The following is a 27,288-nucleotide window of genomic DNA, read 5'->3' on the forward strand; positions in this document are numbered from 1 at the left end:
CTACTTTATAATCCTCCGAATAATGAATTGAAATAAGGTGTCCTTTAAAACGTACTTCCAATTCAAACGTAGTTTATATGTTTTTTTAGTACTTAGCAATTATAATAATCAATAATAATATTAAATTATTTTTTGCAATAAACTATAATTGTATTAAGTTAGTATGTTCATTTGTTTTACAAGTTATAGATCACTTTTTGTGCGTAACTTATGAATTAAATTTACAAACAACAAATAGTTAATCTTTGACCCTAGCGTTCTATGAGTTTTTATTATCATTTTAAAAACTAGTTATCTTCATTCCGTCGGTTGTAATAGGCTTATTTTTTAATAATTGGCCTTAATATTTAAGTATATGACATTTCGTTTTTTATAACTTTCCTGTTCTGTGTACCGCCCGTAATAAAAAAATTAATAAACAGGACGAACTAAGAACCATTTATATAATTGACTTGACTTTTAATATTAGTTAAATTGGTTTCAATACTCAATAGAGACGCCAATTATTTGTTCACTTCCTAACTGCAGTTTCTGTTTCGTGTCCTATACCCAAAGGTTATCTGGAAGACATCTTTCATTTTATATAATTATTTTGTTGTTTCTTTTAATCGTGTAAAGAGTATTATTTATATTTTTTTTTTATATCACTATGTCGGCAAACAAGCGTACGGCTTACCTGATGGTAAGAGATTACCGTAGCTTATAGACGCCTGCAACACCAAAAGCATCGAAAGCGCGTTGCCGACCCAATCCCCAATTCCACCCAGGAGCTCTGGTCACCTTACTCACCAACAGGAACACAATACTGCTTGAAAACAGTATTATTTAGCTGTGGTCTTCTGTTAGGTCGAGGTACTACCCCAGTCGGGCTGCTTCATATTTTGAGCAGCAAATTCCTGCTGTGCCCTACCTCAGTTATAATCAGAGATGTTTAATTTTTTTTAAACAATTAAATTTAAAAGTTTTCTTTTGAAAGTTGTCTCCTGTATTGAAATAAAAGTAATTTTAACCAAGTTCCAAAAAAGGAGGAGGTTGACAATTCGATTATATATTTTTTAAATGTATGTTACATTAGAACTTTTGACCGATTTCGATAGATTTTGTTTTAATTGAAAGGTGTTGCGTGTTATTTGGTCCTTTTTAAATTTAATTGAGATCTGACAAGGACTTTTAGAATTATATCTAATAATGCATATTTACTTGATTATTGTTTCGTAGACCTACGCTGTATTAAGCCGCATAACGCCGTTTTCACTGGGTTTATCGATTTTTCTGATTCTTACTTTAATTGATAGTTAATGATTGTCATGTAGTCTCATTTAAATGTGATCTAGAGCTGATGACTACTTTTAATCGTTGTTTGTAATGATAGCGCGTATTTACTTGACTATTTTTTTGTCTACTTACGTATTACTTGTCGATTTTTTTTTTCGTTTGCGAGCAAACACAATTATTGCATAATGATCGTTTATTATTTTTAGTGGAGGTTCAAGATATACTACAGCGCGTGCGTATCTCCGGCCGGCGTCGAAAAGGGAAAATTTAAATGTGCTACTAAATGCGCTGGTCTCGCGAGTGATCATAGATCCGGTCACCAAAAAAGTCACAGGCGTGGAGTACATTAAAAATGGCGAGACGAAGATCGTTGGAGTTAAAAAAGAGGTATTTGCGTTTGATTGTAGTTTATACGATTTTTGACGACGCGTTGGCGCAGCGGTCATAGCACACGACAGACATTTGTATCGGCCATATAGATGTGTGTCGTGGTCTGGGCGTTGTGCTTGTGTATTGTGTGTATTTCCGGACCCCTAACACAGGAGAAAATACTTCTGGTGGCCGTTGAGTGTGAAAGGTTTATTTATACAGATTAATGGTACAGATATATATTGCATACGTACTCAGTAAAATGGAGTCGGTTCTCTAATTTGAGTTTTATTTCCTATTGGAACGAAGTTCCTTACGGCAGGCTTGACATTTAGCTGGACGAGCGAACTGAAAAAAATGTGATACTAAAACCGTAAGAAAAATATATAACGGAAGTGACGTAACATCAGTTACACAACAGTATAATATGACGTTTGTAAAACTAAAATATTACTATTAAACTTTTTTAATTATTTATCTAATTTTATACTGTCGACAAAAATAAATGAAGACACGTTTTATTATTTCACTTAATAGTTTGAATTATTATTATTATTATTATTATTTTGTTTGATTTATTTTATTTTACGGTATTTGTTATTTTCTAAAATACTAAATTTCCTAAATACTTTTATGTACTTAATTAAAAACCAATCAACAAAATTAAAAAAAAATCAAGAACTAGAAAATATATATATAGTTCAACATTTTATTTTCAAATTGTGTTGCTTCTATACTATCCGAAGGAACTTCCTTCCTAGCTGGTGTCCCATGACACCATATATTATTTTTTTAAATTGAAAAATGAATTCCTTTTTCGATCGTTCACGGCATAACTTCAGAACGACATTGCCGATGTAATTCATATTTTTTTAGTCAAGTAGTAAATTATAACATTTTTCACACAGGCGATTCTGTCCGGAGGCTCAATTAATTCACCTCAAATACTTATGCTGTCTGGAGTTGGGCCTAAAGAGACTTTGGACAAATTCAATATACCAGTAATTAAAGATTTGCCTGGAGTTGGACAAAATCTCCAAAACCACGTAGGAGTTGGTCTTGAATTTACTTTAACTAAGGAACCTGACGTACCTGAACTGTCTTGGGTGACTGCAATGGACTACATGCTACTTAGAGATGGACCGCTGTCTGGTACTGGCTTGTCACAGGTAAAAAACCATCTTTAGTTATTTTAACGATGACTTTTAAGTCGGATTAAACGAACTGCATGTTTTTAGGAGTTCTTTGTTAATATTCCGAAATATATGAAACGTTTTTCCAAAATATTCACTTTAAAAATAGCATGTGTGTAATGTTGGTAGACAAATCTATAATAATATTGTAAAACAAAAATATTTGTTTTTTTTTTTTTTTGTTTTTATTATACTACATTATCTTTGAGTTATACAAGCTTTATATTAACAAGAGTTGAGAGTAAATATTGTTTTTATTGAACATCCTCATCAGTAATTTGTCTAATACGAGGATTGCGAGCCAGAATCACATTTGTCACATAGACCAAGGAATCTTTGAAGCCTTAATATTCATTCATATACACACTTTATGTAACTACGCCCAAACCTCTTTAATTTTTGAAATAAAACTTACGCACTTTACGCACGCTTGACTTGGGAAGTAAGCTGGTGAATGCGTGACGACAGCGTTACGAAAAGTGTAAATGGGTGAGGCGAACGGAGAGACGGAGACGGCAAGAGAGAGAGAGAGCTCGCACAGAGCCCACATTTACTTTCTCTTTTTCTACCACAGCCAGTTACGTTTCGTATATCTAAGACGCAGTGCAGGTCTATTGTGCAGAAGTTTTACTTCATTCGTGTGCTCTAAAGCAGCGGTCGGAAACATTTTTTCTGTTTGTCTGTTTGTCTGTATGTATGTCCGGGATAAACTCAAAAAGTACTGCATGGATTTACTTCAAATTTGGCACGAATATAATTAAGAAGTCGGGTCAACATATAGGCTACAAATTATCACGCTATCACCCACGGGGAACGAGCAGTGAACCTTTATTTCTTCAACGCATTCTGTAACAACGTGTAATCTAACGACGCATATTTGAATGTTGTTGTTATTATGTTAATAACCATGTCATAAGCTAGCTTCACACTATAAATCAAGACATTCTGTAGCATATTTAGTATCAGCATTGCACCCGTGCGAAGCCGGGGCAGGTCGCTAGTATAAACATAATGTAAATATTACGTGTACAAATTAAGTTCCGAATGTTTTAACAATTTTAATACCATTTTCATTTTTTCTATGGGATATGACCAATTAAACGTAGGTATCAGGTAGATTCTAGGGTTAATATCACAAGTGCGGCCCACCTTTAGTTTATTTTGCCACCTCGTGGTTCTCGCTTGCCAATAGGTTGCCAACCGCTGGTCTTTACGCACGCTTGACTTGGGGTACTCCCCACATTCAACAGCTTACTAGCTGGTGAATGCGTAACGATACCGTTATGAAAAGTATGATCGGGCGAGGCGAACGAAAGTTGAGAGATATTTCCCGTTGCTTGAAAGTGTCGTTAAATATATGTGATATAACAGTTGACAGGTAAAGTTAACTCTCGTTACGCTTCTGCTGGAGGTCGTCATCCCGATGTGCAGTACTTCTTTAGTGGCTACTATGCGTCATGCGCTGACTCCTCACTCGTGGACCCTGATACGATCGGTGATATTAAAAACAGGAGGACAGTGTCGTAAGTACATTTTTGAAGTGGATTTTTTTAAAATTAAATTAGGCTGATCCGTCACGCTTAGAGGTGAAAGGCTCGATCGGGTGAACTCGGGACCGCTTCGAGTGTACCCGAACAAGAAAGATACAGGCAACTGTTCTTCGCTGTTGTGTCGCTGTGTTTAGTATATTCAATTAATACATAATAATTGTCGTTATTAATTTAATAGTTATTATTATATTATAAATTGATTGCGATTGCCAATGAAGTTTTTACTTCTGCCTTCTATATATATATATATATATATATATATAGATGCCTTCTATATATATATATCAGTAATATATATATATATATATATATATATATTATTGCATTTGTATAACTAAAACTTCCGCGAAATTCCGCACCAACGGTGCAGCGCTAGTCTAGCGCGTATATCGACAGAGCGTATACTCTGCTAAAACTCTTCCGATACAACCGATTATTTGACGTCCTATTGCGACGTTGCCAAACTGACTGTATTTGAAGGTTTTGAAATATTCAATTAAGTCAAAACATATTATTGATAGCTTATTGTTAAATCATACAGAAATAAATTACGTTGTGTGTATTTTTATTTATGTCGGTTATTTTAGTTGGTTGGTTTTATATATAATGTTGGTTATTTTCAAATTTAATGGCGATTAGTTATTTGACGAATTTTTTTATTGCTTTGTTTGAAGTAAGAATTTGGATTTGGGTTTCAATATTTAGTTTTTAATAACACAATTTAAATTGGTATAGAGGAAGTCTTAAATAAGATCCAGATCTTAAAATTACAAACATACAATTGCAGTATGTATTGCACGCTCACAATAATTGATTCAGTTAAGAACTACCCTCTTAATTTACTTTTAATTTTGTTTACAGAATAAACGCAATAGCTTTACAGCCGCGTAGCCGTGGTTACCTCACTCTACAGTCTGTAGACCCGACTCAGCCGCCGCTGATGCAACCAAACTATTTCCAAGACGAACACGAACTCAACGTTCTAGTAGACGCTGCAAGGATAGCATATCGTCTTACTAATACTACGGTAAATATTTATTTCTTGGAAATTATTATATTGCAGTAGTTAAAGAAGAAAAAAATGGGAATGATAAAGCATAAACATTATTTTTGTTATTGCCGGCAACTAGCAATTCCTCAACTGCTACAAATGCCCACGGAGGGCAGTAACCACTTAACATCAGGTGGTGCTGTTTGCTTGCTTGCCCTCATAAACAAAGATTTATGTACTTATTTTTATTAGAAGTATGTGATCAATAATTGTATTTTTATTTTAAATATTTTAAAAATATTAGTTTCATTAATTTTGTATTTTAAATTTAAACTTGTTTTATTTTCAGTAACAAATATATTTCACTTAATAAATATATAATATACATAATATAAATAAATATATACTTTCAGATCTTAAGAGAGAAATACGGCATGCAGCCGACGGAAGGTTATGGCGCTGAATGTCCAGGAGGCGGCTCTAATCCAACTGACGAGTTCTTTAAATGTTTAGCCCAGTTATACACCGCACCAGAAAATCATCAAGTCGGTACTTGTAAGATGGGTGCCAAAGACGATCCCATGGCTGTGGTCGATCCCCAGTTACAAGTTTATGGTATTGAAGGTACGTGTTGTGAGTTTTTTTTTGTCCTTTGTCATGCGTTGTTAATCTTTAAAATTTAAAATTTGGTAACTATAGCGCTACTGCTTCAAAATCAACGAGTATATTAAATTTTTACATACTGCTAAATTGTTCTAGAACAGTATAAAAATATACAACCTCGAGTTTTAACGTCTTTAAATCCTTGTAGTGTATGTACACATGTCTCTAAAAGTTCAAACTTTTGTTTCGATTTTTTTTATTAGGCTTTCCTTGGCATTGGTCAAAAAAGACTTGAATTTTTAAGGCGAGGTTTGTTACTTAGCTATATTCATTTGGCATTGGCCTGTATTAAATAATCTCACGACCATCTGCACTTACAAATGTTTCTATCCCCTTCCATTTCAGCTTTTAATCGAGTTATGTGACAATATTGTTGCAGTATTCTGTGACTAAGGGATAAGTTAGAGGTGGCAACATAATAGGATGTAGCCTTACCACAATGGAGATTAATCTACTCTCTTTTTCCAGGACTCCGTGTAATAGACGCATCTATTATGCCAACTGTCCCATCCGGTAACACCGCGGGACCGGTCGTCATGATTGCGGAGCGAGGCTCTGAGTTTATCGTGACGAGACACCAGTTGTACAAGAATCGCTTTGGACAGCATGTTCCTGGTGCAAATGATGCTGCGAATTCCGATCGGTAGATAAGATATTTTAAGTAAAATACTCGTATATGCATGCTAATAAATTTCTAGAATCTGTCTCTTGGTTTATTTTTAATGTTGTTTTCTTTGAAACATATTTCTAAACGCAGCGAAAACTAATAATAATCACGATTAGTTTAATATACTATGCATGGAATAATAAAACCTTTGCTTTTACTAATAATTGTGTTTTCTAGTAAAAAAAAAAAAAACAACAACTTTAATTACATCGTTATACGACGTAGGAGCGATAAAACAGTCAATTAAATACGCATTATTAGGAATAGGTAACCCAAAAAGTAGATACTGTCTATTGTCAGGTCTTGATCAAATTTAAATGACAAGCACTAGCATACGATTTAAAAAAAGAATACCGTGCTCCACTGGCACAATTGAAAGCCATTTAATCAATCAATCAAAATAATAATAATAATCATCATCATAAAAATTGATAGACCCAGTTGAAAAGCTATGAGGTAACACTAAAAAAATACAGCCGAATTGAAACCCCATCCTTTTTTTAAAGTCATTTAAAATAAGATTACTTTGAGGAAAATAGTTAACGGAATGATTTTCTCATTACATATGATGCAGTTAATTTTAAAATGTATTGATACTAAACAATTACAATAATTATTAATCATCCTTCTATTAGTCTGCATGTACCTACTTAATAACAGTTCTTGGGTGTATTAACAATTAACTGGTGTCCTTTTGCAACCGAATATGAGCTACAAAATATACAGCAGAACACAATCGTTTTTTTTAACCGACTTCCAAAAAAGGAGGAGGTTCTCAATTCGACTATATTTTTTTTTTTTATGTATGTTACATCAGAACTTTTGACCGGGTGGACCGTTTTCGACAAATTTTTTTTAATCGAAAGGGGTGTGTCGATTGGTCCCATTTAAATTTATTTGAGATCTAACAACTGCTTTCCGAGTTATATCTAATAATGCGTTTTTACTTGACGCTTTTATCGTCGACCTACGTTGTATTATACTACATAACTTTCTACTGGATGTACCGATTTTGATAATTCTTTTTTTGTTGGAAAGTGGATATCCCTAGTTTGGTACCATGATAAGGGGAAAGTACCAGGATCTGATGATGGGATCCCAGAGAAATCGAAGGAAACTCTCGAAAATCCGCAATGACTTTTTACTGGGTGTACCGATTTTGATAATTTTTTATTTAATCGAAAGCTGATGTTTATCGCGTGGTCACATATAAATTTTATCGAGATCTGATAACTACTTTTTGAGTAATCTTTGATAACGCCTAGTTACTTGACTATTTTTTCGTCGATCTACGTTGTATTACTCGTCGATGTAATTGAAGTCGGTTTTTTTTTCGTTTGCGAGCAAACACAATTTTCTTTTATGAAAATTTAGGCAATTGTATATTGTCTACTATACATTGAATACAAACATCGTTACTGCATTCTTTGATTTCAACTAAAATGTCGTTGGCTGATTGCAGAAATAAGAGCTTCCATAAGTACTATCAAAACAACATTCGACTACTATAATTACTTTAAAGTACCTCAACAACAAAGCACTAACGTTATTTTTACTTATTTCGAATCACCTAGGAAAAAAAACAACAATTTTATAAAAATAAAAAATAAAAACAATAACGACAAAGTGCCCGCCTAATTATCGATGCTTCAGCCTATAATATTCCACTACTAGGAATAGGCCCCCTTTTCCCCATGTAGGAGAAGGATCAGAGATATCCACCACGAGAGATCATCCACCACGCTGTTCCAATGTATAAGTGACGATCGTGTTCATCTATCTACACGATAACAACCGGGACTGACGGCTGACCGTGCTCTACGAGGCAGCAGCAAAGGACTCCATAAACACCCAGACCACGGCAAACATCTGTATGGCCAATACAAATGTTTGTGCGGGGATCGAACCCGCAACCGTCAGGGCAAAAGCCCCAAACCACTGATGTGACCTTTGCACTAACGCGTCAATTATCGATGTTTACAGGTTAAATATTGAAAAACACGAAATGAAAAATTTAGAACATTAATTAAATAAATAGGAATAAAATAATAAGAAAGGAAAAAAAAAAAACAAGAAACAAATGCATTTAATACAAAAAATCAATTACAAGAGTTATTGAGAGATACTCTGACTCAAGTATTTATGTTTATGAACTGAAATAATGAAATCTTACTATGAATGCAAACGTGTGAATGGGTATTCAATACACACTAACTCACGCCAACACGGCTTAACGGATTTAGATGACGTTTGCTATAATAGTTAAATTATAATTTTAAATATTAAAATGATATTTAAATAATATACCATTACTGTAAGATGCACGAACGTAGTCACTGGCAAAAACTTAAAATAAAAAAAAAATTGTCGCTAACTAGTTTCGATTCACATAATTTCTATCACATTCATAAGATGACATGAATTTCGTACTACACACTAATTATGAAACTTTAGAATTTAAATAGATTTGGCTCTAGAAGCTTCTACAGAATATACAGAATATACAAAGTTTAAAGAGTCCATAAATTTATTCGTATTTAAATGTCTATTTAAAATTAAGTAGCACTGACGTGTAGATCTGTATAAGAATTTTTTTATTGTTCACAAATAAAGGGCTATAATTTAATTTTAGAAATAAAATGGTACAGAGATGTAACTAAAATTAGAGCACACTCTTATTTGAACTAGTAAAAACAACTGTATATCAAAATGATATCTTGCAACACATTTAACTTTATTGTTATATTTTATGGGGGGTAGGTGGGTGGTGAGTGAAGTGATGTGAGTTGGAGGTGAGAGCGGGTAGTGCATTGCATCTCGTCGCCGATATCCTAACAAATACATACATTGTGTACATCTCATTAGCATGATATAATCATATATTTTAAGTTTGATTTTAATTATTTCCTCGGAATTTATGCTAAATATTTTTACATGTCATATAATTTTTATAGGTCGTCCAATGAATCAGACAAGGAAAACAAATGGGATCACCGTTGGAAGCCATGGGATAAGAATTGGCACCCACACTGGGACCACAAGACGACCGACCATGGCTATCAGAACTTCAACTGGCAGACCAAGAATGTGAATACAGAACAAAAAGCCCAGCATGCCAGATAATTAAATTATGTCTAATTCTGTTCCTTTTAGAAAATGAATTGAAGTCCACATACAATTTAATTTATTATTCAGTAACATACATACTCGTACAAACAAATGTATGGTTATTAATCATGTGACCAGTTCAAATATTTAAAAACAAAACGTTTTGCTCACAAACTGTTTAATTTTAAAGTGTTTCTATATGCAGATTAAAACGTTTTTTTAATATAGAATCCGGGATGAGATGTTATGTAACGGCGGTGTATTGTATAGAACCATTCTGTGTGTAGTATTATGTTTATTTTCACTATAATTGAATGTGAAACGGCTTACTTTTATTATCTTAAGAATATAGGTATAAATAAATAATAAGCTAAACTTTTTTTAATATCTTTAATATAAAAATATACAATTAATAGTAAACTCTTTCTTTTATTTTTTTCCTTTACGCTTCCCTCTTCCATTCGCAGGAGGCTCTGGTTCTGAATCAGACCTGGAACAAAAATTTTGTTGGCTTAATTACATTAGTTTGACATTTGATGATGTTTATTTTAACTACATTTTTTTTTAAATAATAAGTTGTGTCATGATATTTTAAGGGCCCTTTCTTTCTTCGATAGGCTTTGTTTAAAGATAGGAGGATTTTATATCTGTAGGGGATCACCATTAACGCCTTCTAACAATTTCACACTCCCGTAACACAGAAAAAAATTATTAGTTTTATTAGTTTATCTGTGGACACCAAGATAGATTTTGATCAAACATGATTCCTAAATTTCTCACTTTCTCATAGTTTTGTGCTGCAATTATGTATCATTTACGCCAGAAATAAGTTGCGAGCTTCGAATAATGATAGCTTATGTTTTTCCTGAATTCATTGTTAGTCCAAAAGATTTACTCAATTTAGCAATGGCTAATGGTCTCCGTTAATACAAGAAACGATGATTGATTACGTGGACCAATAACATCCAATTTGAAAGTTTTGGTACTCGTTTGTTAATATAAAAAAAAGAGTAGTACTCGAGCAGGGGTATATTAAATAGTGCATTCAACGTTATACAAAATATCTAGATGGTACATACTCTTCGCTGCCATCCGGCGTTTCAGGAATAGTGACGTTACCCTTCGAAGACCGTCGAGTTTCCGTCAGTTCACTAGAATCTTCCAGGATTTGCTGTTGCTGGAAATATTAAGAGTGAAAATTAGTGCGTACCATTGTAAATATTTTTTGTACCACAAATACAATAACAAAATTATTAAATATGAAACGCCTCAAATACAACGATTCTGTGTCGGCGGTTTGAAATAGATTTGACAAATATCTGTATGCTTACAACAAACATTTATCACATATGGAATCATCATGGACTTGTAACCACTACGATTGTTTTTTGTTTGTCACACGGTATCCTTAAGGATCATCTCAACTCATTGCAATCCTATATCATCTATCATCATATATTCGAGCCAAAAATGGCTAGAACTCATGTGCCCTGCCCATAGTCACCACGCTGGGCAGGCGGGTTGGTGACCGCAGTACTGGCTTTGTCGCACCGAAGACGCTGCTGCCCGTCTTCGGCCTGTGTATTTCAAAGCCAGCAGTTGGATGGTTATCCCGCCATCGGTCAGCTTTTTAAGTTCCAATGTTCCAATTTTATTATATTAGTATTATTTTATGTATAATTAATGTTACTTACAAAGTCGTTATCGTAGACTATAGTGTGGAGCTCGGTTTCATCCGCCGAGTTGTTCGCGAAGCTGGCGCTGCTGCGTGACGAAGAACGCGTCGAGCGACGAACTTCTGCAACTAAAATCAATGAAATATATTAATAAATCAGGTATTAAAACATGTATAATCACAATAAACGTCTCACAAACTAACTAATAATAATAAACGGCCGCCGTTTGTGTAGTGCGCGGACAAACAGACATAGACACAAAAAATCTAAAAATAATATTATTAGCTTTTGTTGCCATTATGTACACTGTTGATACATTTTTTTTCCACAAATATCTCCTTAATACAGATCAGTTACTTACAGATACTTCATATAACAGATACAGATACTTCAATAAATAAAAACGACCATTAAATTTTTTACCTTTCTTCGGCGCCTTATTCGTCTTTTGTCCTTTCTTATTCCCACTTGAACCGGGAGAGTCGGAGCTATTCTGGTCTGAACCAGAATGTTGACCACGCGTTGACCTCCGTATAGTCACGTTGGAAAGGTCTACGTCTGATGGTGGCGATTCTTGTGCTTCTTTCTTAGATTTAAGATCTTTTTTAGCTGGAAAACATTTTCGTATGTAAGTATAAAATAAATTCAATTTAATTTTTTTTACATGGCAACATAAAGCTAATTTTATAAACATTATTATACTATTAAAAGGTGCATTAGAGGGCTATTAAAGTTTTATATTTAAATTTTTTTTTCAAATATACAACAAGCTGCTAAAACAAGCACTAAATTCCATACATGTTATTTATTCAAGTAGGCTTCGAATTACAATGATTATAGTCTTTAAAAATATTTACGGTTAACATAATGTTACCATCGATTCAGAATGCACATTTCTGACGAGAATCGATAAAAATTAACAATAATTTAATAAAAGTTAACAATAATTTTTTATTTATATTTTAATATCGATAAAACGTACCTCTGTCAACATCCACTAGAGAGCGCTGTGACCGACTTCGCTTAACGCCTTTTTCATTCTGCTCCTGGTCTTTGGTTTGTTTGGCACCTTTCTTATTTTGCTTCTTACTATCCGTAGTCTCAGATTTCTTTTTCGTTAAAGACAATTTTTTTTTCTTGCCTATTAAATAAAAAAAAAATGATAGAATTAATGAAAGAAAAAAAAAAACGAATGTGCTTTAGACCACACGACTGGAGTAAAACTCTTTTAGCTCCGTTTAACTTCCGTTCGTCTCTGACGATCACACTTTTCATAACGCTTTGGTCATGCAATCGCCCGCTTAATCCCCAAGCCAAGCGTGCGTATGGAAGTTTACTTCAAAATATTACTGTGATTTAGACCACACGGCTGAAGTAAGACTTCTTTAGCAATAGGCTTGCACAATAGTCCTGCACTGTCTTAGATATACGAAACGTAACTGTCTATGAGAGAGAGAGAGAAAGAATATGTGTGCTCATACTTCTCTCTCTTGGTCTGTTCGCTTCAACCGATCACACTTTTTGTAACGCTCTCGCACGCATTCATCAGCTTACTCGCCAAGTCGAGCGTACGTAAAGAAGTTTTACTTCAAAAACATATATATTATAAATATTGTTCAATTTGTTGACTTGTAGTATGCTAATAGAAAGCGTTACGGTAGAATTATTTCGCGTTGTTATATATTATAAAGCGAGTTAGAGCGAGAGGAGACTATTTTCTTTAGATTTTTGCTAAGAAAGTTACTTTAAGTGTGTTTTGTGTTGTGTACACCTTTATTAAACTATTAACCAAAATATACCAAAATATAAACCATAGCTTATTTGGCTAGAGCACCAACGCGGTCAGTCAGAGATGCAGGTTCGATCCCCGCTGGAACGGTCGATTTTTGATATGATATTAAAAAATGTTTTAGAATTCCTAATGTGTGGGTAACACAAAAATAAAATCGTACAAAATAGCACTATTATACTAATCACTTCAGCCTGTAATATCCCACTACTGGGCATAGGCCTCTTTCCCCATGTAGGAGAAGGATAAGAGCTTAATCCACCACGCTGCTCCAATGCGGGTTGGCGGATATATTTCCTACTATGAGTAACGATCGCTATTAGGTGTACATGATAACAACCGAGACTGACGGCTTAACGTGCTCTCCGAGGCACGGTGGGTAGACCCACAAGGACTGCACAAACACCCAGACCACGGCAAACACCTGTATGGCCAATACAGATGTTTGTCATGTGCGGGGATCGAACCCGCAACCGCCAGCACAACAGGTACAATCCATGGCTGTAACCGATGCGCCAACGCGGCGTCTTCAACGCGGCGTCCCTAACAACTATTATACTAAATTTTTCAATATTATTTTAAACGTCTATCAGGTCCTTGATTTATAATTTAAAAAACCTTTCTTGTGCTTTACTAAGTGGTATGTAGTAAATGTGGTTTAACTTAATGCTTATCACTTGTAACCGCTGTGTAGTATAATGAAAAATCATAATATTTAACTGTTATGTACTTATAATAAAATTATATAGACTAGTTCGATAGACAGATAACATACAGATAGATGTATGTTAAGTTCCTTACTTTTAATAACTCTAACCCTCTTGACGGGCGAAACGCCGCTACTGTCTTCGGAAAGAGAGCCCGACGCCTCTTTTTGCGGTTCCACTTCTGCATCAATTTTAGGTGAAGATTTTCTTTCTTCTTGTATTGGAGTTTGTTCTAAAAATAATATAATAATAATATTTTTTATTGCACACCATTAAAAGATACAAACAAAAGTAGTACAATGAGACTAATTTTTTAACGCCTTTAATTAGAGGAAGATGTACAAAGGCGGTCTTATCGCTAAAAGAACGATTTCTTCCAGACAACCTTTGGGTATAGGACAGGGCATAGAAAAGCGGTTAGGAAGTGTACAAATATTTGTTATAGAAATTAGAATAAATTACAATAGAATATATACGAAAAAAATCTCAAGACACAAAACGAAAAAAAAAAACACGACAGCAATCATGTCAAACTTTACAATCATTATTAAAAATACAGAAAAGATACACTACGACGACCTCATCACTAAACAAAGCGATTTCTTCGAGATAACCGTTCGTACCGTATCTTACCAAAGAATATTTTGTAAGATAGTCCTATAGTTCGTAGGGCAGTTTTACCTTCCGATATCCTGGATACGACCTCAGTGGGCGAGCTCTCGTCAATTTCCACTTCCTCTTCCACAGTTTCATTGACGACCACGTGAGTACTTCTTGCTATTGGTTGTGCTGCAATTAAGTGACATGTTGTAAATATATATTGAAGAGTCATTCATTAAGATCGAAAAAGGAAATTTGTCGCAGTATCCTGAGGTTGGCAGCACTGTCGCGCAATTTAGTCAAGATGTCAAGACGTCGATACGTCACGATTAAAACGAAATTCGTGAAAATCATTAAAACGAAGGTTATGGAATTTACGACGTAGTTTACTTTACTCGATTATCCCACTTAGATGTCCCCACCCACATGATTTCAGAAGATATTTATTAAAATAATGCTGTCCTCAAAATATATTTATTAGAATAACGCTGTCCTCAAAATATATTTATTAGAATAACGCTGTTCTCAAAATATATTTATTAGAATAACGCTGCTCTCAAAATATATTTATTAGAATAACGCTGTCCTCGAAATATATTTATTAGAATAACGCTGCTCTCAAAATATATTTTTAACTGACTTAAAAAGGGAGGTTATCAATCGACTGTATTTATTAAAATGTCTATTTCATCATAGCCTTTTACTTGGTGTACTGATTTTGATGAGTCCTTCCTTTGTTGGAAATCTGGTGCTTGTCATGTGGTCCCATTAAATTTGGGCAAGATCTGACGGGTAGTTTTTGAGTAACACCTAATAATATGCATTGTACTTTATGTGCAAATGTAAATTGAAAACGGTTTTTGTTGGGAACAAATGCAATTATTTCATGTCATTTGTATGTTAGGGTTCTGTAGTAGGTTCTGTGTAGGGTACTGTAACAATATAACCGTAGTGTTGCGATAACTGCGGAGTTTCTTGCCGGTTCTCTTCAGAATCTAGATTCCGAATCGTTGGTAGCTTCACTTTTAAAAGTAATTTAAATTAGTTTTGTAAGATGACGATTCGAATGTGCATTTGAAGCCTATTTGAATAAAGCTTTTTGGATTTCGAATGTCATAAATTTGACAAATTTTTGTTTGAGTGTATATAATACATACGTAAAGAAGTGGTTATCCTTCCAAATGTATGCATCGTATCTTCTGTCTGAATACTGCCATCAGTAACACCTGCTATAAATAAATAACAAAGTGTTGACTATTTTTAAATCACATATTTTTGTATATATATTTTTAAAGATGAAAAGAAAACAATAAGGTTGATATAGCGTGTGGAGAGAAGTAACAAAAACGAAACCACAAACACTACATTCTATTTATAAGCTATATGCAAAAAAAAGACGAAAAAAAAAATGTTTAATCACAAGGATAGGTTTAAAGCTTAATTTAATACTTTATGTTCTCATTTGACTGATTTTTTTTACATATCTTAGAAATAATATGTACTATATGTAGTTTAATGTAAAGCGCTCGTATAAATCCTGTTTACATTAATTTGTAATGGGAAATTTAAGCCAAAAATAAAATAAGAATATCCTACCTGTAGACATTTTATTGAGACTAGCGCGTTCCATCGCTTCTAAAGAGCCGAGATAACGAGTCAAATTACGGCACGACTGCTTATCAGGTAATTTCTGTAACATATTTTAAAATTTGCATTTATATATGGAATATGTTAAATTTACATATAAATACTCTAAGATGGATAGATCAAATAAAAGACTCAACATCTTCTATTACCTACACTGCCATGTCGTGTCTGCCTGCTTGATATATGAATGACCGAGAGAGAGAGAGAGAGAAAGGAGAGAGAGAGAAAGGAGAGAGAGAGAAAGGAGAGAGAGAGAAAGGAGAGAGAGAGAAAGGAGAGAGAGGGAGAGCGCGTGCGCGTGCAGCGGCGGCGGCAGCAGCGCGAGCGCGCGGCACGCCAGCGCCGCCTCCGCGCACGCACAGCTCCAGTTACCTCTATGAGCGGCGGCAGCGCCCTCGCCAGCGTGGCGGCCACGTGCGCGTGCAGCGGCGGCGGCAGCAGCGCGAGCGCGCGGCACGCCAGCGCCGCCTCCGCGCACGCACAGCTCCAGTTACCTCTATGAGCGGCGGCAGCGCCCTCGCCAGCGTGGCGGCGACGTGCGCGTGCAGCGGCGGCGGCAGCAGCGCGAGCGCGCGGCACGCCAGCGCCGCCTCCGCGCACGCACAGCTCCAGTTACCTCTATGAGCGGCGGCAGCGCCCTCGCCAGCGTGGCGGCGACGTGCGCGTGCAGCGGCGGCGGCAGCAGCGCGAGCGCGCGGCACGCCAGCGCCGCCTCCGCGCACGCACAGCTCCAGTTACCTCTATGAGCGGCGGCAGCGCCCTCGCCAGCGTGGCGGCGACGTGCGCGTGCAGCGGCGGCGGCAGCAGCGCGAGCGCGCGGCACGCCAGCGCCGCCTCCGCGCACGCACAGCTCCAGTTACCTCTATGAGCGGCGGCAGCGCCCTCGCCAGCGTGGCGGCGACGTGCGCGTGCAGCGGCGGCGGCAGCAGCGCGAGCGCGCGGCACGCCAGCGCCGCCTCCGCGCACGCACAGCTCCAGTTACCTCTATGAGCGGCGGCAGCGCCCTCGCCAGCGTGGCGGCGACGTGCGCGTGCAGCGGCGGCGGCAGCAGCGCGAGCGCGCGGCACGCCAGCGCCGCCTCCGCGCACGCACAGCTCCAGTTACCTCTATGAGCGGCGGCAGCGCCCTCGCCAGCGTGGCGGCGACGTGCGCGTGCAGCGGCGGCGGCAGCAGCGCGAGCGCGCGGCACGCCAGCGCCGCCTCCGCGCACGCACAGCTCCAGTTACCTCTATGAGCGGCGGCAGCGCCCTCGCCAGCGTGGCGGCGACGTGCGCGTGCAGCGGCGGCGGCAGCAGCGCGAGCGCGCGGCACGCCAGCGCCGCCTCCGCGCACGCACAGCTCCAGTTACCTCTATGAGCGGCGGCAGCGCCCTCGCCAGCGTGGCGGCGACGTGCGCGTGCAGCGGCGGCGGCAGCAGCGCGAGCGCGCGGCACGCCAGCGCCGCCTCCGCGCACGCACAGCTCCAGTTACCTCTATGAGCGGCGGCAGCGCCCTCGCCAGCGTGGCGGCGACGTGCGCGTGCAGCGGCGGCGGCAGCAGCGCGAGCGCGCGGCACGCCAGCGCCGCCTCCGCGCACGCACAGCTCCAGTTACCTCTATGAGCGGCGGCAGCGCCCTCGCCAGCGTGGCGGCGACGTGCGCGTGCAGCGGCGGCGGCAGCAGCGCGAGCGCGCGGCACGCCAGCGCCGCCTCCGCGCACGCACAGCTCCAGTTACCTCTATGAGCGGCGGCAGCGCCCTCGCCAGCGTGGCGGCGACGTGCGCGTGCAGCGGCGGCGGCAGCAGCGCGAGCGCGCGGCACGCCAGCGCCGCCTCCGCGCACGCCGGCCGCCGCGCCAGCCGCCCGCACAGCTCCAGCGCCAGCGCGCCCTGGCTGTCCGTGCCCTGGACGAACACACGCTTACAATTCTCACCGGCAACATAAAAAGGGCAGCCGTAACTAGTAACTCGGCATTACGGAGGATCGCAGCTGAATGATACAGCTTTCAAGCAGTGTTGTGTTCCTGTGGTAAGGTGACCAGAGCTCCTTTGGGTAAGAGTTTGGGAACGCGCTTGCGGTGATTCTGGTATACGCTAAAGTAATCGCTTACCATTTAGGTCAGCCGTACACTTCTTTGCCAACCTAGGTGTATAAAAAAATTGAAAGTATCACAAACAATAGAATGAAAACTGTACCTCAATATTAACTCTGGTCAATGATACAATAAATTTAACCACTGCCTCTTGGTCTATTTCTGATAGGGGTGAACTTGACGGTGCATTGGCTAAAGCTCGTAACGTTGGTAAAGTAGCTTTCTGAAAAGAAAAAGTATATACACTTACTTATTTTAAAAAACATCAATAACTATCATCAATAACTAAACATAATAAATAAAGTAATTGTATTTAAAAAATTTACGTTAAAATCAAATTCGATCGTTATTTTACAATAGAACAAAATAAAAACAATCCTAAGAAAAATTTATGAACTTTAACTAACAACAAGGAGTAAGGAACGCATGAAAAAAATACAATTGAATAGATGAACTTTTCGAATAAAAAGGTTAACAATAAATACATTAAAACTACTTTTAAAAAACAACCAATCTAATCAGACAAGAACGTATACAAGACAGAACAAAAGATATAGCGAAAATTAACAACGAAATAAAACGTCCTTGTGGGTCTCCCCACCGTGCCTCAGAAACTACGTTAAGCCGTCGGTCCCAGTTTTTATCATATAGACCTGAAAGCGATCGTTACTCACAGTAGGGAACATATCCGGGAACCTGCAGTGGAGCAGCATGGTGGATTAAACTCACATCCTACTCTTACATGGAATAAGAGGCCTTTTCCTAGTAGTGGGATATTACAGGATGAATCGAATCGTATCGCAGTATACCGTAATTAATAAAGAACAGTTCCACTAACTTGTATTTGTTCCTGTGCTCCGTCTACACTAATAGGAAATGTCTGGAAAAATATTCCTATAGTCTGTCGTAGATTGTCTTCATCAACTGAAACAAAGAACATGCAAGATTTAGGTATTGAACTATATTTGTTTTAAAAAAAAATTATGAATTTTATACATAAACTAGCTGAACCCGCAAACGTTGTTTTGCCATATATGTTATTAACCCCCTTAATCCCCTCTTTATAACTTAGGGGTATGAATAATAGATGTTGGCCGATTCTCAGACCTACCTGATATGCACACAAAATTTCATAAAAATCCGTCCAGTTGTTTCGGAGGAGTATTTTAACTAACATTATGACACGAGAATTTTATAAATAAGATATACTACAATAATAGTACCAATATAAATTTACCTGTAGCAGGGTTAAACCATAGTAATATAAGTCTGCTGAGGATAGTCGGTGATTCAAGATGTCCTAGATATATTAAACGGCATAATCCTTCCACTATGATCAGCCTATACGCCGGACACTGCAAAATATACATTTAATTTTAAGCAGTGAAACAAAATCAGAAATAAGTTTAGGATATTTTAGATGCATACACAAAATAGATCAATTAAAATTTAAAAAAAAAAAACTGAAGTTATTGATCATTATTTTCCTATCAATAGAACAATAACTTAAAAACTATGTTAATTTGTATTTTGTTACTTACAGCGCTATCCATTATCTTTAGGAGTAACTCAATAACTGTACTGTGTGTAGGTGTTACCGACATCGCAGACTCAGATAAAGTGCCTGAAAAAATATACACAATTTTGACTTATAAAAGACTGATTGAAATTATTAAGCACTAGCCATCCCTCGGAGTTTTATCTGCATTGATTTAAACTTCTCCAATACTGTGACGAATAGCTTGATGTTTATACCATTAATAAATTATTCGTACAAGTCATTCGATCCTAATATTAGCGCTTTTTTATATCTCTAGGGTACCAAACCATGGTTACATAAAAGTTAAGCCATAACTTACCATCATCCTCTCCATCGCCAATAGAGTGTGTGGTGTTCCGTTTCTTCTGTACATCGGCCTTGGACTCGTCTTGACTGGCTTCATCCTCAAATACACGAGCTCCGTGGACGCAGAGTAAGTCCACGATGCATTTCAATACAGTCGTTACTATTGGCTCGTTTGTTGTGTCTATCAACTGGAAAAGTATTATGAATATTACCTTATAGTGTAAGATCCCAGGCCACCCAGATCTTTCTTATTTTCTGACGGCCACATTGTATAAGATAGAGTAATATTAGTGTACAGTGAACATATTCATACTCGCTGGCTGACACCGTCAACTAATTCTCAAATATCAGCTGCTAAAGCAGTAGATAAAAATTTGGCCATTACTATTGCAAGTGAGGTATTTTGACATTGTAAAACCAATCGCCTTAACGACTTAATATATACATATGTACTAATATTTGTTTTTGGTTCGCATGTATTTGGTTGCGGTTTGTTAGGTTCGCACGTAAACTTCCTAATACCGATCGGTATTCATAGTACGGCATTTATCCGTAAAACCATCACGAATCGTTCAAGGTTGAACACAAAATGTACGAAAAAAAGGATCCGTAAGCAAAACCAATCGTTTTCTGACTATTAAAACCAGGCTTTTAATTAAACATAATATATATTACATTATTTTATGTTTAAGGTTATACTTACATTGGCGAAGAAGAACGCTTTGTGATCTCTTGCAAATTCTTTATCGAGCATTCCAAATAGAGCTACCGTTTCAAGAGCGTTCTCTAATACTTCTGGATTTTGGAATATTTCAGCCTGGGGACAAGAAATGGAACTTAAAAAATTACGAAATAATACTTGTATTATTGAAAAACACTCCGTTGTAATGGTGTATGTAGTCGCCTAAACGTCAAAAGTCGCGGGTTCGATTACCGCTTGGGAGAGATATTTGATTTTATGCAATTAATTACTTCTGGTCTGGAAATATGACCTCGTATCTATCGTACATCAGGAGCGCGTAGTTGTCGGTTTCGGTACTACTTAAAACAACCGGTAATACCGGTTGTTTTAAGTAGAATAGAATAGTAATAAAATTTAAATAAAAGCAAAATATCAATCAACTATAAGTCATAGTCTACTAAGTCATTAAGAATGAGTACTTTTTTATTATTTTTTTCGGATTTTGCTTTTTTTTTATTTAGAAAGTTTGTAATTTACAATCTGTCTTGATGTCACTAAAAATTTTTTATGTATACCTGTTGTCAACATACATATCAGAAATGTTTCGAATAAATATGTATTTATCAATTTTTAATATGTATTGTTGCCGGTGTACCATAAAACAAAATAAATAAATCAATCAAGCCGCCGTCAAACTGAATCAGCCATGACCACAGAGTCTGTATCGCATCCAAAATAGATAGTTTCAAAATAATAATCGCGGTAAGTTTCATACAATTAAAAATGTAATTTCGTAAGTTTTAGGATATTTGTCATATTAGTAATGCAAGTCTTGGAATTTTATTTTTAACAATAGTAAAGATGAGTACCTCTAGTTCGCTAAACATTAGTTTTAGCATTGGAGTTATCGACGTCAGCTGTGGCGTATCCAGAGCGCAGTTTAATATCGTTAAACATTTGTTTAAGGTTGCTGCATCACATTGTTTTTCCTTAATGGTCTGAAAAGAATGTACAAATTAAGATCATAAAGATATATCTGTTTTGCAATTTCTCACATATGAGTTACTGATATGATTGATCGGTAGAAAATAAAAACAGCCACGTGACATGTATCAGAACAACCAATAAACTAGAACTTTGAGACTCAGAGAGCAATGTCTGTAGAGACACTGTAGAGTTTGATTGATATGTCATTAGCTTTTGTCTTTTGGATATTGTCATACATAAGATAACTATCAGCTACTAGAATATATAGGCAAAAAATATGCACATACCATATTTATATAAAGTATAAGTATATGAAGAACTTACCGCCAATGGTTGTGGTGGGGGTGACTTCGGTTGAATATTTAATTCTTCTAATTTCTTTTGAATATCTGCCACCTGTGTAAACATACAATAAATAAGGAAGTGTTGTACCTTCGAAGCATATTCAGGTATCGCATACATTACACACCATATAGACGTCTCAAACAATATCACAATACTAACCTGACCGACCTGTGTCTAAGTTTACCTGCGTAGCTACACATATGGTGCATAGTATAAGAATTTTATAATTTACTAGCGACCCGTCCCGGCTTCGCACGGTTGAAAAAACTATCACTGTTCCTCTACTCTATTATGCATGTTTGATACATATAAACCTTCCCCTGGAATCACTCGATTTACTAAAAAAACCGCATCAAAATCCGTTGACAGTTTTAAAGATTTATTATGCATATAGACAGCGGGAAGTGACTTTGTTTTATACTATGTCGCTTCAACCTGTAATATCCCACTATTGGGCATAGGCCTCTTTCCTCATGTAGGAGAAGGATCAGAGCTTAATCCACCACGCTGCTCCAATGCGGGTTGGTGGATACTCTACTATGAGTAACGATCGCTATCAGGTTTACATGATAACAACCGGGACCGACGGCTTAACGTGCTCTCCGAGGCACGGTGGGGAGACCCACGAGGACTGCACAAACACCCAGACCACGGAAAACACCTGTATGGCCAATACAAATGTTTGTCCATCCATGGCTGTAACCGTTGTCACTATGAAATGATATTAAATATATTTTGGAAAGATTGACATAATATGTAAGACGAATGACAGTAAATTTGAGTTCAGTTGTAAACCTATCTTGTACCTAAACTACTTCTTCTATTTGAATTACTTTTTGTATATAGCTTTTGTTTACAAAACTTACTTTAGCTTTACATTCAGCAGCGAGAACATAGTTTTCTTCCCTCACGGCCTCCTCTTGAGCTTCAATCGCAACGTTTAAAGATACACGTAGTCTTGCTCTCTGAAATATCAAAACATATTGTATATATATATGTATATATATATATATATATATATATATATTTATATATATACTAGCTGACCCCGCAAACGTTGTTTTGCCATATATTTTATTAACCCCCTTAATCCCCCCCCCCTTTTTAACTTAGTGGTATGAAAAATAGATGTTGTTCGATTCTCAGACCTACCCAATATGCACACAAAATTTCATGAGAATCGGTCAAGCTGTTTCGGAGGAGTTTAACTACAAACACCGCGACACGAGAATTTTATATATGAGATAAGTCAATTATCAATAAATAAATAAAATAATAATTATACAGTTTTTTTTTTTTTTGTTTGTGACAGTCACAAAGTGTTCATTGCTCTCTATGTAACAACTTAAATGTAATTTTTTTTATTTTCATTGGACCTTTTTCGTTTTAATTTTTCAATATTATAAAATAACTGAGAGTACGGAATGGATAAATGGTTATATAGATTAGTATAAATAAATGATTGTTGTGTTTCTGTGGTGAGTAAGGTGACCAGAGCTCCTGGGGGAGATGCGGGGTAAGGTCGGCAACACGCTTGCAATGCTTCTGGTAATCGCTTACCATCAGGTGAGCCGTACTCTTGTTTGGCGACCTAGTTGTATAAAAAATATTATAAATATTTATCATGTCTTATTTTTATCTTAACAGTTGGGATAATTTTTTTTTATATTATCTCATCTGTTATACTACGAAAAGAGACATTTTTTCGATTTTGGAATATTTTTATTTTATTAATCGTTGTAGCGTAATATTTTATAGATTGCTTTCGTCAATGAATTGGCTCTCAAATATCATATCATATATTATATTAATACACTTAGGTTAAGATGTTTGCCTTCCTATTTGGAAAAATTTCACAATTACTCCACATAAATTGTATATCGCACTGTGAGGATTTATGGGTTAAACTTGAACTGCTAAATACCAATAGTCAAACTGATTATCTGTACATTTGCACCGTTTATATTCCCCCTCCGGTACAGAAACATATCTTGGAACACTTCATTTTAAATACAAATCATATAATTGATAAACTTAGCTCCTTTAACATAATCGTTCTTGGGGATTTTAACTTGGGTGGTCTGTGTTGGAACTAGGCGACTGGCCCTGCACTGACTCCGATAACAACGAATAATTTGTTGAATAACATGATTACTGATTTAATGTCATTAAATGCTCTTACACAGTATAATTGTTGTAAAAATAATAAAAATCGCGTTTTAGACCTAGTAATTAGCTGTCTGGCTATCTCCCAATTGAGCGAAAGCAAGGACCCTCTTTCCGGGATAGAACCATTACACCCCCCAATTGAGTTTTCCGTTAAAATTAACTTTCAGGAAAAGCTCGAATCTTGTATTGGGGCTAGGTTCCGCTTCTACAAAGCTGACTATGACAAAATTACAAGTGCCCTGAATAATATTCTTGGGAGAAGAAATTGTCGAGTTATGATTGCTGTTCTGAGAATTATCATTGCTAAACATGTGCCCAAATCCAAAACACGGTCTAGTAAATATCCGCTATGGTTTTCTGCAGCACTGATAAAAGTCATCAATGAAAAATTTAAATATCGTAAAAATGGCAACCATCGTGATTTTACTTTTAAGTTGCTCAGGGAGCGTTGCGCGAAGCTTCATAATCTAAACTATAAATTGTTTTTGAATAGCCTGGAAACAACTTTGTCTTCAAACCCTAAACTTTTTTGGAGCTTTATCAAAAGCTCAAAAAGCGCAAAAAGGGTAAGTCAATTTCCTATCCCGCCACGATGTCCTTAGATGGCGAAGTGGCTTCTTCCGGACCTGAACAGATATAATATCATAAATAACGGTTCGTTATTAAACAGGTTTGTTATTTTTGTTGGCGTCCTGTCGTGTTGGCGCATTGGAGTGTTGGCGTGTTGGCGCGTTGGCGTATTGGCGTATTTGCGTGTTGGTGTGTTGGCGTATTGGCACATTGGCGTGTTGGCGCATTGGCGTGTTGGCGTATTGGCGTGTTGGCGTGTTGGCGTGTTGGCGCATTGGCATGTTGGCGTATTGGCGTGTTGGCATGTTGGCGTGTTGGACTGTTGGCGGGTTGGCGTGTTGGCGTATTGGCACATTGGCGTGTTGGCATATTGGCGTGCTGGCATATTGGCGTGTTGGCATATTGGCGTGTTGGCGCATTGGCACATTGGCGTGTTGGCGTATTGGCGTATTGGCACATTGGCGTATTGGCGTGTTGGCGTATTGGCGTGTTGGTGTGTTGGCGCATTGGCCTATTGGCGTGTTGGCGTATTAGCACATTGGCGTGTTGGCGTATTGGCGTGTTGGAGTGTTAGCGTGTTGGCGTATTAGCGTGTTGGCATGTTGGCGTGTTGGACTGTTGGCGGGTTGGCGTGTTGGCATATTGGCGTGTTGGCATATTGACGTGTTGGCGCATTGGCACATTGGCGTGTTGGCGTATTGGCGTGTTGGCGTATTGGCACATTGGCGTATTGGCACATTGGCGTATTGGCGTGTTGGCGGATTGGCCTATTGGCGTATTGGCACATTGCCATGTTGGCATACTGGCACATTGGCGTATTGGCACATTGGCGTATTGGCACATTGGCGTATTGGCACATTGGCGTATTGGCGTGTTGGCATGTTGGCGTGTTGGACTGTTGGCGGGTTGGCGTGTTGGCATATTGGCGTGTTGGCGTATTGGCGTGTTGGCATGTTGGCGTGTTGGACTGTTGGCGGGTTGGCGTGTTGGCATATTGGCGTGTTGGCATATTAGCGTGTTGGCATATTGCCGTGTTGGCGTGTTGGCGCATTGGCACATTGGCGTGTTGGCGTATTGGCACATTGGCGTGTTGGCGTATTGGCGTGTTGGCGTATTGGCGTGTTGGCGTATTGGCACATTGGCGTGTTGGCGTATTGGCGTGTTGGCATGTTGACGTATTGGCGTGTTGGAGTGTTAGCGTGTTGGCGTATTGGCGTGTTGGCGTGTTGGAGTGTTGGCGTGTTGACGTGTTGGCGTGTTGGCGCGTTGGCGTGTTGGCGTATTGGCGTGTTGGCGTGTTGGCGTATTGGCGTGTTGGCGTATTGGCACATTGGCGTGTTGGCGTATTGGCGTGTTGGCATGTTGGCGTATTGGCGTGTTGGAGTGTTGGCGTGTTGGCGTATTGGCGTGTTGGCGTGTTGGAGTGTTGGCGTGTTGACGTGTTGGCGTGTTGGCGCATAGGCGTGTTGGCGCATTGGCGTGTTGGCGTGTTGGCGTATTGGCGTGTTGGCGTATTGGCGTGTTGGCGTGTTGGCGCATTGGCGTATTGGCGTGTTGGCGTATTGGCGTGTTGGCATGTTGGCGTGTTGGACTGTTGGCGGGTTGGCGGGTTGGCGTGTTGGCGTGTTGGCGTGTTGGCGTATTGGCACATTGGCACATTGGCGTGTTGGCATATTGGCGTGTTGGCATATTGGCGTGTTGGCATATTGGCGTGTTGGCATATTGGCGTATTGGCGTGTTGGACTGTTGGCGTGTTGGCGTATTGGCACATTGGCGTTTTTTTTTTTTTTTTTTTTTAAATATATAGACTAGCGCTTGACCGCGATCTCACCTGATGGTAAGTGAAGATGCAGCCTAAGATAGTGCGCGCTTGCCTAGAAGATGCCTATTCACTCTTGATTTGAAAATACCCAAGTTGTAATTATTTGGAAAAACGGAAGCCGGAATTCCAGATTTTTGCGGTGCGTATTAAGAAAGAGGAAGCAAAACGCTTAGTGCGAGATCGTGGGATTTCAACCACGTAGCGGTGCACACTCAAGCGATGCCTAGCGGTTCGGTGGTAGAATGATGATGGTGGAACCAAATTGTGCAGCTTTTGGGCACACTCTCCGAAATATATTCTGTAAAATACAGACAGACAGGCAACCTTGCGCCGATGTTCAAGACTTTGTAGTCTAGAGTTAACCAGTGGTTCGTCACCGATGAGTCTTCTGGCGCGTCGATCCACAGACTCCAAAGCAGCAAGCTGGTACTTGGCAGAGCCATCCCATAAGTGACTGCAGTACTCCATACTCGATCGAACTTGAGCTTGGTACAGAGTGAGAAGCTGTTCCGGTGTGAAGTACTGCCTGACTTTATTGAGGATACCGAGTTTCTTACCGGCG

At 38.3% G+C, this 27,288-nt stretch overlaps 2 protein-coding genes across 2 annotated transcripts in view; one reads left to right on the forward strand and one right to left on the reverse strand.

The window, feature by feature from the left end:
- LOC123663643 (glucose dehydrogenase [FAD, quinone]-like) overlaps nt 1-10,236 on the forward strand; it is a 26,399-nt gene extending 16,163 nt beyond the window's left edge. The window contains exons 7-13 of the mRNA XM_045598311.1: nt 1,482-1,662; nt 2,553-2,813; nt 4,209-4,360; nt 5,249-5,414; nt 5,792-6,002; nt 6,510-6,684; nt 9,663-10,236. Of these exons, the coding sequence (XP_045454267.1) occupies nt 1,482-1,662; nt 2,553-2,813; nt 4,209-4,360; nt 5,249-5,414; nt 5,792-6,002; nt 6,510-6,684; nt 9,663-9,831 (1,315 nt within the window). The 3' untranslated portion in view covers nt 9,832-10,236. The remainder of the gene's footprint in view (nt 1-1,481; nt 1,663-2,552; nt 2,814-4,208; nt 4,361-5,248; nt 5,415-5,791; nt 6,003-6,509; nt 6,685-9,662) is intronic.
- The window catches only part of LOC123663318 (condensin complex subunit 3), a 26,592-nt gene continuing 9,520 nt past the window's right edge, over nt 10,217-27,288 (reverse strand). Inside the window, exons 10-28 of the mRNA XM_045598006.1 lie at nt 23,032-23,130; nt 22,145-22,216; nt 21,703-21,831; nt 20,855-20,968; nt 20,165-20,339; nt 19,847-19,929; nt 19,543-19,660; nt 19,144-19,229; nt 18,409-18,528; nt 17,950-18,117; nt 16,185-16,278; nt 15,746-15,814; nt 14,670-14,777; nt 14,083-14,220; nt 12,475-12,633; nt 11,916-12,101; nt 11,511-11,620; nt 10,896-10,993; nt 10,217-10,306 (exon numbers count right to left, since the gene is read on the reverse strand). Coding sequence (XP_045453962.1) covers nt 10,246-10,306; nt 10,896-10,993; nt 11,511-11,620; nt 11,916-12,101; nt 12,475-12,633; nt 14,083-14,220; nt 14,670-14,777; nt 15,746-15,814; nt 16,185-16,278; nt 17,950-18,117; nt 18,409-18,528; nt 19,144-19,229; nt 19,543-19,660; nt 19,847-19,929; nt 20,165-20,339; nt 20,855-20,968; nt 21,703-21,831; nt 22,145-22,216; nt 23,032-23,130 — 2,187 coding nt within the window. The 3' untranslated portion in view covers nt 10,217-10,245. The remainder of the gene's footprint in view (nt 10,307-10,895; nt 10,994-11,510; nt 11,621-11,915; nt 12,102-12,474; nt 12,634-14,082; nt 14,221-14,669; nt 14,778-15,745; nt 15,815-16,184; nt 16,279-17,949; nt 18,118-18,408; nt 18,529-19,143; nt 19,230-19,542; nt 19,661-19,846; nt 19,930-20,164; nt 20,340-20,854; nt 20,969-21,702; nt 21,832-22,144; nt 22,217-23,031; nt 23,131-27,288) is intronic.

This window comes from Melitaea cinxia, chromosome 20 (assembly GCF_905220565.1).
Source record: "Melitaea cinxia chromosome 20, ilMelCinx1.1, whole genome shotgun sequence".
In the NCBI taxonomy this organism is placed as follows: Eukaryota; Metazoa; Arthropoda; class Insecta; order Lepidoptera; family Nymphalidae; genus Melitaea; species Melitaea cinxia.